This window comes from Tursiops truncatus, chromosome 1 (assembly GCF_011762595.2).
Source record: "Tursiops truncatus isolate mTurTru1 chromosome 1, mTurTru1.mat.Y, whole genome shotgun sequence".
In the NCBI taxonomy this organism is placed as follows: Eukaryota; Metazoa; Chordata; class Mammalia; order Artiodactyla; family Delphinidae; genus Tursiops; species Tursiops truncatus.
This window is the reverse complement of record NC_047034.1, coordinates 169,364,092-169,380,332: the sequence shown is the minus strand read 5'-3', so window position 1 is coordinate 169,380,332 and position 16,241 is coordinate 169,364,092. Positions and strand designations below refer to the sequence as shown.

The following is a 16,241-nucleotide window of genomic DNA, read 5'->3' as shown; positions in this document are numbered from 1 at the left end:
AAAATGAGACAATTCTGTTCGCTAAGGTATGCTACCTGTACCCTCCCTCCCCCCAACATCTCCAAAGCGCCCACCTCCTCCCCGACCGCCACGCATGAGGATGCTGCAGCCGAAAGGGAAAACTACTGCGAGGTGGGCCTGTGGACGACGATGAGAATTCTTTCTCTGCAACTCTGTGCGCTGGCAGACAAGGAAACAGAAAAGGCTCTGACGGAAGCCTAGTAAAGTCCCAGGCTTAAATACTTGCAAGTTCCTGGCAGAAGACTCTTTTTTCCTGAACGTAAAACCCGCAGAAGAGAGCAACTTCTCTTGTGCGGACTCCTGAATTTTTGTGTACCTGCTGCTGCCCCCCACCCCATAATGGGCTGAGGACAAAGCCTGCTGCCAGTGGCACTGCCCCAACCACCAGGAGGTCACCCTCTAAATGTCCCTCCTTGCAGGGTGTCCCACACCGTGCTGATGGCCAGCACTCTGCCACCCTGCTTCCAGGGCACCCTGCTCACACCCTGACACCCCGCCAGGGCCGCTCCTTCTTGCAGCGCTTTCGCATTGGCGGCACGAATCTGGAGTGGCCCTGCCCAACTTAATTATTTCAGGTTAATTAGTAAAGGTGACTAAACTGCTACAGAGGAAATGGCGACTCATGAGTGCAGCTCACACTGGATTTCCTAATTAAGCCGTGACCAAATCAGCTTTTCCTTAACTGCCTGGGACAGTAGTGCATTCCAGTCTCCTAACTGAAAGCAACACAGCTCCTGTGGGTTCGGATTTCACACCTGTCACCGAGAGCCTGTGCCCAGTGAATAGCTACTTTGCGTGCTATGGATACAGGCCGAGCCTGGCTTATCAACAGCTTAGTATCTTCCAGATCTAACCTTTGACTCCCAGCAGCTAGTTAACTATTAATGCTTTAGACTCTTGGTTAACACTGGAAAGTGCTATGTTTGGAATAGGGGCAGGGGCTAGGTAGGAATCTAACAAGACCGGCCCCCTCCTGCTCTACACAGAGGCTGGCACTGGCTGGACCCAACAGCAGAGCTCCAACCTGGTCTGGGTCTCCCCGGGCCACGAGGTGCCTACCACTAGCGACTTGATAAATCAGAGCTGATGGAGGTGGAGACACCAGGTGTGCAAATTCAGGCCAAGGCTGCTTCCACTTGGTCTGTCATCATCAGGGGCCTAAAAGCTCCTCCCTGCACCCCTGTTGGAAATGTCCCCTCGGATCCTAGCGAAAGCAGACACAGGAGGACAGACCTTCCCAGAATGAAGCAGGTTTCCCTCAAGGGCAGAAGCAAGCTGACAACTCTTAGCCTACTCTGTAGCCCAGGGAGGGCAGGCTGCTCGGGGCCACGACGGGCCAAGAGTAGCGCCAAGGAGTCCCCTCGGGGTGGCGCAATCTGTGCACTCGTCGCAAAGGGCTTCTCGCTGTTGTTGTCTGCAGTTGTTTGCCTCAAGACACCTCCCAGCTGACCCAAATCACAGCACGGGGTCATGAAAACAAAGACCACTTCCTTCCTGAAATGCCTTCCTTCTTAGGGAGGTGTCCACACCGACAGCAGAGAAAGAAAGAAGGCTCATGGAACGTGGGAGCAGACGGGATAGGAATGTGACCAAGGAGGGAGATGAGGAGCTTTTAATACCAGAAAAGAACATCCCCGAGCACAGCCCCCAGGAAGCTTTGCTAGTTTATGCGCAGACCAGCAAGATTCGGAACACCTGGCTACCTGTCTCAACTGCCTGCCGACCCTAACCCTTCTCCTGAGAAGTCTCACCCTGTGCCTGGCTGGCTTCCTCTCTGAGGACACTTCCCAGGGCTAAGCCTGGCCCCACACTTCTAGTGCCTGAACAGCTGACCCAGAGGGGCAGGCACCCAGCGGCGTCAGGCCTCGACTCTTGGTGTGACCGGCCGGGAAGGCTCAGGCTCCATTGCCGAGTCAAGCGAGGCGCCTCCACTCAGCACCTGCGCGCCGCGGGCAGCTCTCACCCACAGCGGCTACAGAGTCCGGGCGACGGGCGGCCCAGGAGACGGCCCCCTGAAGCAGGCACCTCCCGAAGCGAGCACTGACCTGCTGGCTCCCCCCGGAGCCACTGCCCGGGCCTGAGAGGTCACCAGCAGCCGCCGCAGGATTTCCACGCGTATGGCTCGCCACTTCTCGGGGGGCAGGACGTGGAGGGCCAGGACAGTGAAGTAGTGGGGCCCGTCCACTTCAAAGGCACTCTCCACCCACTTCTCCTTGGGCTGCTCCAGAAAGCCCTGGAGGTTCTTCTCCTCTCGGGAAGTTGCTCGGGTTCTGGAACAAAAGGAGCACCATGAAACCAGGGCAGAAGCAGGGCACGAGCAGCAAGAGGGGAGGAGGCTTGCTCAATCTCCCGTCTTCTTTTACGTTTCCTGAGCGCTCGGCTCACGGAACCCCCCACCCGTCCTCCACCGCCCCTCCCGCCTCCTCTCCAAGCGGGGCACCCCCAGCCCCGCCCCAGTCCTTCTCGGGGGCATCTTCCTCGTCCCCCACCCCCCAGCCCAGCTCCGCACAATTCCAATTGCGCGTGTCCGGCACATTCACAAACACTCCGCCATCCACGTGTCCTGACAACTCTGGAAGGTGACAGCCGGCACCTCTTTACCAGGGTATCTGAAGGCCCGGGGAGTGAAGTGACACAACCAAAGTCACCAAACCAGTCAGCAAACCCAGAGTCTCTGAGCCCACAGCCCACACTCCCCGACTCCACGAGTCTCGGTACAGCTAACTGTTCACACGGCATTTGCAGCCGGTGCCCTTCCTAGGCTATGGTGGTGTGTTCTTTTACGTGTCTGTGTCCTCTCTCCTCCATTAGAACAGATTCCTCCCGGCGAGCACTGCTTCTCGTTCTCGCTTTTGCCTGAACTGCAGCAACAATGGTAATCATCAACTTTAACGCCAAGCCCCTTCTAAGAGCTTTCCATGGATTATCTCATTTAATCCTCACGATAACCCGATGAGACGGGTACTCTCCCAACGTTACAGAAGGGGAAACTACAGCACAGAGAGAGTAAATATTCTGCCCAAAGCCACACAGTGGCGAGTGAAGGAACTGGGCTCTGACCCAGGCAATCTGGCTCCAGAGCTCTCCCAGCGTGGACTCTCCACCTGCAATGAAGCTTCGACAGGTCCCTAGACGGGCACTGAGACCACTTCCTTATCACGTATTTCTGGCTACACTCTCTCCTTACGACCTGGATGGTGCTCTCAGGCCAAGAGTGCTTGACGCCCCATCCTAGTTCCCTGGAAATAAAAACACAACACTAGTAGCAGCTGAATCAAAGTTACCAGGTCTGCACATGGCACTGCCAGGCACTGGGCTGTGGGAAAGCAGGGGGGACGGTACGGGGACACCGGGCACCCTTCTGCCCCATGGATGAACACAGATGGAACAGGCGGCTACACCAGACTGGAGTGTCCAGAATTGGAGATCAGAAGCTTTGTGCCATCGCACGACCCGCTCCACTCTGCGCTGGCTCGCGCTGTGTGTGACACACTCGCCTTCATATACAAACGTCCCACCAAAGGCAGCAATCCCTGCTCAACCAGCCCCCCGCTCCCCCACGCCCACCGTGACCAAGCTCACACCAGCGTGAACCAGCGAGGGAAGCAGGCTGTGGCTGGGAAACAGTGCCTCTTCGTGCAGCTTCCGGCTTGGCCTCTAACTGACCGAGACCATCAGGACACAGCCCGCTCCCTCCCCAACTAAGGAAACTAAGCATGAGTTACGAGCGTCTGGCATTTCAAAGACACAGTGACATCGGAAGCCACCAGCTGTGTTCTGCTAGACAAATCATGCGGCCTCTCTGGGTCTGCTTTGCTCCCCGGAGACTGGGGCGACCCCCTCCACCCCACTGCTGCCAAAAAGGGGCAACGGCTCTGTCAAAGGCCCCACGGACACCAGCGATCAGCACTGCTCAGGCCTGAAGCACAGGCCCGTTTTTTTTCTGGGCTACCTTCCTTCTCAGCTGACTTTCCCAAATAATCTTCAACAACACCTCCCCGCTCACAGCTGCCAGAAGCCTCACTCACTGAAGAAGAGACAGGGATAGCAAGTCCAGGCCCTCGGTCCTGCCACATCCTCCAGCTGTGAAACGCTCACCTGGAACAGCCTGTGTGCCTTTGACAGTGACCCATGGCCCCCCCCATCCAAGGGAATAGTCTTGCAAGTAGCAGCTACACTGAAGTAGAAGCTTCGATGATCTGGCCTCTCCCACTTCCTGCTCCCCTCTGGGCTGAAGGTCAGTCCAAGGAGGCAGCCCTTGGCTGCCCGTGCTGGTAGATGAGACAGTTTTGGAAAAGGAAGCCACCGTACTCTTTATTCTGTGTGATTCCAAAGAGGCGCAGATGAACATTCCTACTTCGGTAAAGGCTGCCTGGGGCCATTCATTCGTTCTAGAGCTAACTAGAGCGGCTACAGACAAGCCGGGAGAGCTTGTCGGGCAGAGGAACCCGAGGCGCGCGGTACTGACGTGTTCAGGACGTAAAGCACGGTGTGGATGATGTACGGGATCAGGTGGATGTTGCTCTCCCGGCCGCCCCCTCCAGTGTCCGCGCTGAAGGACTGCTCCATGGCGAAGCGCAGGAACAGCAGCTTGGTGTCGTGGATGTTGAGCTGGTACGTGGGCTCCCGCTGGCCCGTGCACTCCTGGAGGTAAGTATTGTGCCTGGGAGAAGAGAACAGGTGGTGAAGCGGAAGCAAGCTCCCTGGTGAAGACCCAGCTGGGAAGGCAGAGCCCCCCTCGGCCTGATGGCTGTGAAGGTTACACAGACGGATCGAGAATGAAAGGGGGAGTCAAGGACAAGGGCTGGGCTCGGGGGAAGACAAGAGCAGAGCACACTTTTGTTTCTGCTGTGACTGAACGCGATGCTCTCCAAGCTTTGAGGAGAACGTGCCGGTTTGGGGGCGGGGGGGGGGAAGGGGGTGCATTTCTTGATGGACTAATGTCATAGGACATATTGTGACCACATCTGGAAGTGCATTTTGAGAGAAGAAATGTAGAACTTATTCATTCTGACTGACAAGGTGATCCATCCATAAGAATCATCTCCTCAACCTCCAAATAAAAGGTCTTCCTATGTCAATGTACATCACCAACCACCTGGACTCTGCCCCTGAGTAAGTCTGTGCCTCAGTCTCTTCATCTGTAGAACGTGTATAATAACAACACTCGGTAAGCAGTTCCACATGCTGCCCAACATGACTTTCATCATTATTACTGCCAAGTGCCTGGTTTATGGTAAGTATCTTTTCATCCCCGAGCTTTACAATAGGACTTGGAGTGGGGCACCACTGCACAAGGCATCTGCAAGAGATGAGGACCTCACAGAAGGTTTCGCTACTCTACTCTGGATCTTAGGACAAGGGAGGCTTTGAAAGGAGCCCGATGTTCCCCACGCCATCAAGCTATTTTCATTATTTAAACCTCAGAGAAATAGAAGTGAACTCTGGGAAATTTTGGCCTCAAGGACCAAGTCAGGGGTCCTGTGTTTTGTGTCCTAAGATCAGCAAAGGAGGAGAGGTAGCAGATAACCAGAGATTCCACCTGGGGCCCCAGACGCTGAGGGTGCTGGCTTCTCCCAGCAGAGTCCCCTCTCTTCCGGATGGGCTCCCCTGTCAGGAAGCAGAGACAGACACAGATTCCTGATGAAGGTGACAGGAGATGGCTTCCCCGGGGCCGGGGCTGACAGCTGATCTTCCCCCATCTCCTGGGAATCCTCTCTTTTCTACCATGCAAGATGCTCCACACTCACCTTGCCAGACAGGTGGCAAAAGCTGACTCAGGGACATGGGGCCCCCAGACGGGAAGGAGACCGTTGCACTTAGTGTTGGCGTTCTGAAGGGCGGCACTTTCCCACTCTTCCCGGCCTCGAGCCAGCCTGGATTGGGAGGAGAGCAGGGATGAGTGACTGCTGGAATTAATCTGGCAACCAGGCACCTGGGCGCGTAGGGGTGGAGGAGGGTTTGCTGACACTAAGGAAGTGCTGGCCCGTGTGCCTGACTCTACAGAGAGGAGCAGCCGTTTGTAACCACGATGGTAAATGCCAGCTTCACCGCCTCTAGTAAGCAAGGCTGCTCTCACCAGCCTTGGCCCAAAAGCCAAGAATCTTTTCCAGATTATATGGCAGGAATGGCACTTGGGCCTGTATGGCTGAAGGTAGGGCACCATACTTTGCAGAGCCTAAGGAAGAGAATTAAAGCCTCAGGGATGGCAGTCCCACCCCCTCCCAGTCCAGGGCCTCTGGCGAGCTGCCCGCTCCCCTGAAGTCACACAGGGCTAGTACTGAAGCACATGCAAGGGAGGCCTAGTGAAGGAGCCGCTCCGCAAGAGCCAGGCCCACCTGACGGCAGCCAGGTGGCAATCGTAGTGCACGATGTTGAAGTGGGACACGGTGCTGTAGCCCTGCTGTTTCCGGGGCTTGTTCTCCATCTCCTCTAAGGCTACCCGCTTGGTGAAGGTATAAATGCCCAGGACCTTGGTGGGCTGCAAAGATAGATAACATAAAAAGGAGGAGAGGTGAAACTCCAAGGCAGGCTGTGAAAGGAGGTGAAGCAGAGCAGAGGGGCCCCGAGGGTCTACGATCCTAGGAAGGGATGCATTCAGGAAAGGGGGTGATGGTGAGCCCCTCAGTCCTAGGAAGTCCTAGGAAGGGATGCATTCAGGAAAGGGGGTGATGGTGAGCCCCTCAGTCTCCTGGTTAAGCACTTGGCTGGGCAGAGCCCCAGTGAAATGAGGGTTGTGGGGAGCAACTGAAATAAAGTGGATGCTGCGAGACAGAAGGGCAGAAATGCGAGCCTGAACGGTCCCTTCCTTTTTGCTTCTTTTATCTGAAAATGAAGAATAAAGTGCCTTCTTGTTAAGTCACTTGTTTTTCAAAACTGACCAGAAAGCTCCAAGGAGCCTGTGTCACAGCAGGACTTACAGGGCTTGTGGCCCAGGGTAGTGCCCCTTCGACAGGCTTGGGCGCTAAGTAATAAATTCAAGCTGGAGAGGAAGAGGGATGACTTTTAGGCCTTTAGGGGAGCAAACTGGTCACTTGCTGTTGTGCTCCTTTGGGTGTTAAATCGAGTTAGGTGGAGCCCAGAAAGCCAAGGTCCTGACCTTCTCCCCAGGTTATCTGAATATGGAAGCAGCATGATGTGTTTTTAAAAGCCCCAGGTCTGAAGTCAGAAAAGCCTGGGCTAGAACTCTGGCTCTGCTACATGAACTTTGTTTTCTCATCCATAAATTAGGGCTTTTTACAGGTTTAAAGATAAAATTACCCAGTTTACATAAAGGCTCTGGGCACAGGGCCTGGCACACAGAAGGGACCCAGTGAGTGGTAGCTGTTGATGACGATGAAGACTACCGTTCAGATCAGTCTGCCTTCCCACCTTTAGAGAGGACAGCTGGCCCTAAGATACGAGCCTTGACTCTGGCCTAAGAACAAAAAGGCCTCAGGCGAGGGAGGCCACCGGGGCTTGGGACTGACCGCACCTGGAACTTGTACCCCTCCCTGCAGATGCAGCATGTGAGGCCCGGCTCCTCGATCAGCTCCTCCATCTGCTTCAGGAGCGCCGTCTTGGTCACGACCTGGCCCTTCTCATTGGTCTGTAAGGGGAACCCCAGGTGGCACGTCAGACAGGAATTTCCACGCACCCTCCCACTGCAGCTTGGGGACACGCAGGCACAGGGTTGACCTTCCACATACATGAAAAGGACTGCTGTACTGAAAGGAAATCTCTTTAGTTGGCTTCTAATGAGGGTAAAGACCCAGATTCTCCTGCTATTCTCTTCCTACAGGAACCACTGAAGCAGAGGAAACCATCCAGCGAGAGCCCTGGCAAGTTGCCACTTGCCAACAAAGAAGCCCCCTTTCTTTGCGCCAGCAAGACCGACTCCCGGCTGACAAGGGCCGCTGCAGCATGAGTCATTTACGGTTCCCATGGGAGTTTTAAAACTGCCGACACTCAAGTTCACTGGTCTGGAGAAGGCCCTCACAGGACCTCTGCCTCCTCCAAGGTAGGACAGAAGAGCACAGAGCCCTTCTTGTCGAACAGACCCAGGTTCAAACGCCTGTCAGCCACTTGTTAGTTATGTGCCTTGCTGATTTACTTCACCTCTTAGCTTCAATTAGTTCATCTGAAAAATGGGTGTAAAATCAACCTCTCAGAAAAGCACATGAGAGCTTAAATACAATCTTACAAGGAGGCTGCCTAAGCACAGTGCCTGGCATATAGTAAATCCTTGATAAACAATGGTTATCACCATTTTTAATGCTTCTGCGAACTTGTTAAGTCATTTAACCTCTGAGCCTCATCCGTATAGAACAATGATAGTCACACATCTAAGGGTTGTCGGGAAGATGAAAGAAGGTGAAGCACCTAGCGCCGTGCCCAGTACACCGACCCCCTGCCCACAGCGTTCACCTTCACCATCCCCAACCCCAGCTCTGAAACCCCAGAGCACAAATGACTGTGCCACAGGGTAGGCAAGAATGCGGGGACCCGGGCGTGGCTGTACCGTCATGCCCAGCGTGCCCAGAGCCTTCTGCCTCATGGCCATGGCCATGCGCTTCTTCTCGGCCCGTGTCTCCCTGCGGGCCGCGTCTATCTTCTTGTTTACGTCAGGGTGTTCCCGCAGCGCCTCCAGCAGGTTCTCTGCCAGGGTCCCAATGCCCTCATCGCTGGACACCTGCTCCAGTTTATGCAGGTTTGTAATGGAGTCGGTTCCGATCAGAACCTGTCAAGAAGGGACCAAAGAGATGAAGGCCTCCAATTATGTAAACAAGTGTTCTTCTCAGGAGCTTAAAGGTTTAAAAAATGTGCACAATCTCATGTCATCTGCTTGGTTTCAATCAGATTCTCTGATTTTACACTTCAAGAGATTCGGACAAATGGAGGAGGTTAGGCTCTGCCACCAACCTCTGACTAGCCACCACGCTCTTCAGTCTCCATAACCCTGTCTATAAAATGGGGGCAGGCCAGGGCCGCCATGAGGATTAAATCAGATGCCATACGTAAAGTGCTCAGCACGGTAAAAGTGAGAGGGGCTCAGATAAGAGTCCCTGGAGAAGCAGCCCCTGATGAGGCCTCAGTGGTGAACTCAGCAACCACACCAAGCAAAGAAGGCCCTTGATGTTCACGGGGGCTGTGCTGAGCTCTTCATCCGCGTCCACCAAACCCAGGAGCACAGCAGTTTTCTCGACCTAGGGATTCCAGATGTACAACTACACGTGGGAGTGGGGATAAGAAAAAACTTAGAAAGAAATAGATGTAAACAAAAACCTCCTGTGCTTAAAAATGCCGGCAGCTGCTACACGACAGCACCACACTACCCACAGGGGTGGGAGAACGTCACAACACTGAAGGCAGGGGAATCCGCAAAAGCTCTCCAGGGGAGCCCACTGTGAAATCCGCTCCACCCCATCACTGGTGAGCTGATGCCAGTTACCACACAGTTGACGATAAATCGACAACAACAAAGCCAACTTGCAATGTGAAAGCTCAGCACTCAACTCAGGTCACTCACTAGCTCATAGATCTGTTTTCCCAGCAGGTACGCGTCCACTTCATACCTCAGCGAAATGACAGGCTGTCTCTTGTCTCATGCTCCTCAACGCTGAACTCGTAGTTCAACTGCCTACTGAATACTCCACGGGTCCCCTAGACTTAACATTCGGGCTGTGTACTGTGTGCACGTGTGTGCACACACGTGAAGCTCCTACCCACCTGAGGCTTACACTCTAGTTAGGAGGACAGAGCACACACTAATAATCTAACGTCACAGACTCTCCTCCCCCTCACTCACTCCCAAACCTCCTAGTTCCCCATCTCTTTCAATGGCATCACCACTCCTGTCACTCAGTCCAGATACGGAACGGAGCTCTTGATTCACCCAGCTTCTTCACTGCCGACGTGCAACCAATCTCCAAGTCCCGTTTATTCCACCTCCCAGATCTCTGTCGAATCCACTCACTGTCCACCTCACTAACTGGAGTTCAGCCGCCATGGCTTCTCACCTAGATCACAATAAAAGCCTGCCAACTGTTCTTCCCACCTCCCTTGTCACCTCCATCCAATTCATCCTCTAGGGTACGGCCAGGCGCACTACCCTCAGGAGACAATCCACACTCTCCTCCGTGGGGCATGTGATGTGGACCCACGCTTACATCTCCAGTGCCGGCTCTTGCCACGTCTCACCTCCAATGCGACTGCTTTCAATTCCTGGAATGCTTTAAGCTCTCTCACCTCTGAACCTCTGCGGGCGCCCTATTCTCCTGTTAGAAATCCCCTTCCCTTTGACCCCTTCCACACTGCATTTACCCCCAGCTCTGTTATCACTATGTCCTCGGCTCTATCTCCCACCAGACAGTAAGCTCCCAGAGGGAGCTGTGACTGTCTCATCTGCCAACGTTGCCTCAACCTAGCGCAGCACAGGTACAGGACAGGCACTACATAAATACGTGCTAAAAGAGAAGTGAATGGTGAGAAGTATGAATGCCAAGTATCTAACTAGACGAAGCCTTGTTTTTAAAAAAGAATTCAATTTAGTAACTAAGAATAAGCTTGGAATCCACTGACCTGAGTTCTCAGGTCAATGTGTTGCCACTGGCCAAATGACAATTCCGTCCCTTGACTTACCCACATTCAAAATAAAGATGTTACAAGGATAGGGGGGAAAAAAATAAGTGAAAACTCTTACGTAGGAAGAATTATCCGTAAGGTGTAATAATTATGACTATTTCCACTGAACTGAACAAAAGTTGAGTACTATGGTTATTTGAGTGAGACATATGGAAGAACCTTTACTGTAGCCAATTAACCACATTTTTGGAGTGAGTTATCAGAACAGATCACTAAATGACAATGTGGAACTATACTCAAGATAGACAGCTCTAAACAACCACCAAAAAATGCAGCCCTGAGGACTCTCAAAACTCAACACTGAAAACACAAACACTACTACTAGAAAATGGGCAAAAAATATGGACATACATTTCACTGAAGCAGACAGACAGATGAAAGACATGAAAAGATGTGCAGTGAGTGTCATTATCCATCAGAGAAAACAAATTAAAATCACTCTGAAACCATCACTCTACGTCTATCAGCACGGCTGACGCACCACCAAATGCTGGCGAGGATGCGGATAAAGCGGACCGCTCGCACCCTGACGATGGGAATGTGAAGCGGTGCAGCCTCTAGAAAACTGTTTGGCAGCTTCTTGTAAAACAAAATAATGCAACTACTACACAAGCCAGTAACTGCAGTCTTGGGCATTTACCCCAAAGAAATGGAAACTTATTCACAAATACCTGCACGTGAACATTCACAGCCACTTTATTCATAGCAGCCTCAAAATGGCAACAACTCAGACACCCTTTAATGGGTGATGGTTAAACGGGTCACGGTGCACCCCCGCCATGGGCAATACTCAGCAGTAAAAAGGAACAAACGACTAATACATACAACAACCAGGACAAACCGCCAAAAAGTTATGCCGAGTGAACAAAGCCAATCCCCAAAGGTTACATGCTTTATGATTCCATTTAGTATACAACATTCTTGACAGGACAAAATTACAGAGATGGAGAAGATCAGTGGTTGCCAGGGCAGGTGGATGCGGCTATAAAAGGATAGGGACTTCCCTGGTGGCACAGTGGTTAAGGATCCGCCTGCCAACGCAGGGGACACGGGTTCGAGTCCTGGTCTGGGAAGATCCCACATGCTGCGGAGCAACTAAGCCTGTGCACCACAACTACTGAGCCTGCGCTCTAGAGGCCGCGAGCCACAACTACTGAGCTCACGCACCGCAACTACTGAAGCCTGTACGCCTAGAGCCTGTGGTCCGCAACAAGAGAAGCCACTGCAATGAGAAGCCCGCGCACCGCAACGAAGAGTAGCCCCCGCTCACTGCAACTAAAGAAAGCCCTTGCACAGCAACAAAGACCCAACACAGCCTAAATAAATAAATAAATAAATAGATAAACAAACAAACAAATAGGACAAGAAGAGGGATCCCTGCGGCAAGGAAATGGTCCCGAATCTTGACTGCATGGATGTCAATATCCTGGCTGTGATAAATTTCCTATAGTTTTGCAAGGCGTTCCCATTGAAAGAAACTAAGTAATAGGTACGCACGACGTCTCTGTATTATTTCTTAACAACTGCGTGTAAATCTACAATAATCTCAAAATAAAAAGTTTAATTAAAAAAAAAGAAATCCAGACTGGCCACCTGTCTGGGCCAATTAGAGTTTGTGAGAGTAACAGATAGCTCAGCCCAGTGACTATCAGGAAGGAGCAATCCGGCGGACAGGGTTGGGCCTCCCTGAGAACCAAGTTTTTGGCTGCCTGGGGCAGAGCAGAAAATGGTAGTGATGGCATTACAAATGTCCCAGGGACTACAGCCAGAAATCGAAACTCTTTTTACCCTCTGGCCAGCCACACCCTCACAACTGCTGCTCAACTAAGCCGTGAGATAAAGAAGCCCCACATAAGAATGAGTTGAATGAGGAAATCACAAATGAACTCAGTCCTGTCTGCACACAGAGAGATGAACCAGATGACTTCTGAGAGTCCTTCTAATCTGGGAGTCTTATATATTAGGGCAACTCCCATCTCAAGGCTAATCAAGGTGGTTACCTTCACTCAGTCGTGGCAGATGAGGAGAGAGGGTGTGGTTCCCTCCCACGACGTGTCCTGCTCCAGAATAAGGCCCGCGTTGCATGCTAGTTACTCACCTGGGTGGCAGGGTGCTGGATGGCCAGCCCCCGAAGAAGTCTCAAGATAAACGGCAGGGCTGGGCGAGACAAAAACTTTTTCCAGATGTCCGCATCCAAACTGCAAAGCAGAGAGAGGCTTATGAGCAGGCCAGAGAAGCAAAGGCCACCTAGAAACCGGCTGTTGATTCTGGCTTGTTTAGATGTGACCCTACAAGCGTACCATAAAGAATCACAAAGGACCACCCAACTCAGCTGAGAAACCAGATTGAAGTGAAACCAGATAGAAGTTTCTGTTCCCTCGAAACAGAAGCCAACAAACTGCCATCCTCTCCCACAGCCCCAAGGGCTGCAGAGTCACCTTGACAGCTTCCAGAAGGGAGGGAGACCCCAAGGAAGGCAGAGGGATGCCAAGACGATGAAGGAGAAAAGGAACCAGGAAGAGGGGAAGGAAAGCAGCCCCTCTGACAGCGGTGCCGCTTACTTCTTGGCACTGGGAATGTGCTTTTTCATATAGTCAAGTGCATTCTGGGTGATTCCCTTCTGGAGAATCAGATCCTTTAGCTGATGCCCATTGCTGTTGTTCTTGATGCCAGCTGCGATTTTACAGAAGCAGTCCAGGAAGACTTTATCATCACCACTGTGATCTTCGTCATACCTAGGAGGAAAGAGCAAAGACCCCGAGCGTGTGAAAGGAGGAACAAAAGCCGATCACGTCCTTTTCTTGGTTGACAAGCTTCAATGGCATATAGGATCAAGTGTAAACTCCTGAGCATACCCTTCTCATCCGGCTCCTGCCACGCCCCCCTAGCTCCCAACCCCATCTTGCATTTTCATGCTTTTGCACACGTGACTCCCTCCAGCTTGTCGTATCTCCTTACCGTGTCACCAACCACTTCTTCTCTGCCTCACCAGGTGCTACTTTAACACAATGTATTTTACTTTTTGCCTCCCCAGTTAGACCAAGCCCCTTAAAGGCCAGACTAGCACACAAAAATCTAATAGAAACTCATGTGATTCTTCCTTAGTCTCACAGAACTAGTTCAGGGTTTTCACAGACACTCTCGTTTAGCTGTCTGAAATCTAAGCAACATACTTATCAAAGCTGCAGTATGGTTTGAACCGCTCCACCAAGATCTGCATTTTCTCCACCTCCCCGAAGGACAGGTATGGGATGATGCGAAGCAGGCCCTGGAGCACGCTGGGGTTGGAGCGAACAAAGGTGCTGTTGATCTGGTCCAAGAGCATCACGAGTTGATCTTTGTCACCCGTCAGGAGGAGGTTGCCCTGCAGTAAGAGAGAGGATGGGAGGCCCGCTAATAAGGTTGGGACTTTGGGGCCCTTAATGGTCATCCATTTCCATCAGAGCCATCAGAAGTAGCCCTAGAAGAACAGTGTCTCAGCACTTCCTGAGGAATTAATCAGCAGTGTGAGTTCTACCTCATAAATTAGTTTCTAACTTTCTGCGGTGGCTCTGTTAATAGTCTCAGGTGGTCAAAATATACCAACACAATCTTCCCCTCCCCCGAGAGAATGCAGGCTGCCTGGTATTCATTTGGTCGTATCTCTAGCCAAACCATCAGCACCAACAAGAACAGAGGAATGTGTGGGTGTGCTAAGTGGAGAGAAACTGAACTGGGAGCTGCAGACCTGAGTTCTAGGCCTTCAACTGTACAGTAACCGACTATATGATATTGAACGGCTCACTTCATCTCTCTGGGCTTGGAGCTTCCTCAACTGTGAATTGAGGGGTTGGACTAAGGCCCTTGTCTATCAACTGGAATAGTCAGCTTTGTTTCCGCTGAATCCAGATTTCAGGCTTTAACATAACGATGTCACCGTGAGCTGGGCAGGTTCAATCACTCTTGGTTGACACAGCTAGACACAAACCAGCCAATGGCTGGCAATGAGACGATGTCTGCGGGTGGACAAACCGGGCTCCACTCACCTTGTCCTCACTCAGGGGCTCAGCATTGGACTCATCCAGAATGATCTCCATAATGCTAAGCACCTGCTCGGCCACAGCTGCACCACCACTGTCCTTGCTTTCTTGCTCAGCTACCAGGGCCTGCAGGAGAAGGAGGCCCAGTCACTCTAGGGACAGACCATAACCACTCACTGCTCATGGGATCTGCTCCTCAAGGATGTTCTTTGTGGCATTACATTCCGGAAATTCTGTGCGTGCGTGTGTACGTGTACATGCATGGAGAGACATGCAGTGTGTGGGTTTCTGAGGACAGTGAAAACGACGTTTCGGTTTCTTTCTGGTTGCCCTGAGGTGAGTGGCACTACTTTCCCACTGGGGTGCAGTCTGCGCTGGTGTAGGGACTAACTTCCTCTCGCTTCTCATCTGAATTCAGGAAAGAAACAAGGACACTCTTGGGTGTCATGGCAGCAGCACAGGGTGAGCCAGCAGGAGGATAAGGAACAGCCTGAATAATTCAAGCCTCTGTGCCCATCAGTTAGACAGAAAGGGCTTGAAAAGGCCACAAATCCACTTCACTTGAGCCCAGAAGTGAGACGTCTCCCCCACCCAGGACCCCCCACCGAGGCTCATGCTTTGCCTTTTGCAGCCCACACTCTTTACCAGGTTGAGAGTCCCCAGCATGACATTCAAAGTGTTCATTTCCAGCTTGACCAGCTGTTGCCGGTTGACTTTCACCTTCACGCAGTAACTGAATAATTTCAGCAGCACCTGACAAGAAAAGCCAGTCAAAACCCATGAGACCATCTGAGAGTGAAGACATGGGGACAAGCAGGAAAGAAATGTCCAAGAGGGGTCGTGTACAATCAGCAGATACTCCCCCTGAAATACAGAGGACAGCGAAGTTTCCTTAAGGAGACACGATACGGTGGCTGGGCTCTCCTGTCAGGCTTGCATCTCAACAGCAATGTTCTCCAGCAGTAGCTCCCGTGGGCTGGATATATATATATCTCTGCCGTCTCTAAAACTATGGCAAGGACACTAATTCCTCGTGGAATAGGTGATGCTCTGTTGTCTTGGGGGAAATGCCAGTACTAACTCAGACTCTGAACTAATACCAGTAAACAGAAAGATCCCAAAGCTCATGGCCCGTGGGGCTCAGAACCATGTGGCTCACTGAAAACATGGGTGCAATAATGTGTGTTCTCATGTTCCCTGGAGGTGAAAACAATAGTGTAATATGTATGATGCCTTTAGAATCCTCTACTCTTCCCTAGTGAGATAGCTGGATGAATAACCAAACAAAATCCTACAAAAAATTAAAGAGTTACTTACAGAATCCATTTTAAAAAGCAGTAATAATAATAATTGACACAAGTGCAGCTTTTTGGGGTAAGACAATTAGACACTGGTTCCACAGGTGACTAAAGAAATATAGCAGAAGGCTTGCTATCACGCTGGTTTTTCGGGAGGAGTCGGCAGGGAAGAGGGGAGTGGGGGAGGGAGCCTAAAGTGCAGAGAGGGCCAAGGAAGCTGTCGGGTCCTTCACTGGCTTGCACTGGTCCACGGCACCATGCTGCCCCCTAGGGTTAAATG

At 51.9% G+C, this 16,241-nt stretch overlaps 1 protein-coding gene across 7 annotated transcripts in view; it reads right to left on the bottom strand.

Moving 5' to 3' along the window:
* UBR4 (ubiquitin protein ligase E3 component n-recognin 4) overlaps positions 1–16,241 on the bottom strand; it is a 127,894-nt gene that overhangs the window by 6,027 nt on the left and 105,626 nt on the right. For all 7 annotated transcript variants that reach the window (XM_033842279.2, XM_033842298.2, XM_033842300.2 and 4 more), the window contains 11 exons: positions 15,309–15,416; positions 14,670–14,789; positions 13,818–14,008; positions 13,206–13,379; positions 12,743–12,842; positions 8,522–8,740; positions 7,496–7,609; positions 6,360–6,502; positions 5,772–5,897; positions 4,490–4,684; positions 2,067–2,291 (listed from right to left, as the gene is read on the bottom strand). In XM_033842279.2, coding sequence (XP_033698170.1) covers positions 2,067–2,291; positions 4,490–4,684; positions 5,772–5,897; positions 6,360–6,502; positions 7,496–7,609; positions 8,522–8,740; positions 12,743–12,842; positions 13,206–13,379; positions 13,818–14,008; positions 14,670–14,789; positions 15,309–15,416 — 1,715 coding nt within the window. The remainder of the gene's footprint in view (positions 1–2,066; positions 2,292–4,489; positions 4,685–5,771; positions 5,898–6,359; positions 6,503–7,495; positions 7,610–8,521; positions 8,741–12,742; positions 12,843–13,205; positions 13,380–13,817; positions 14,009–14,669; positions 14,790–15,308; positions 15,417–16,241) is intronic.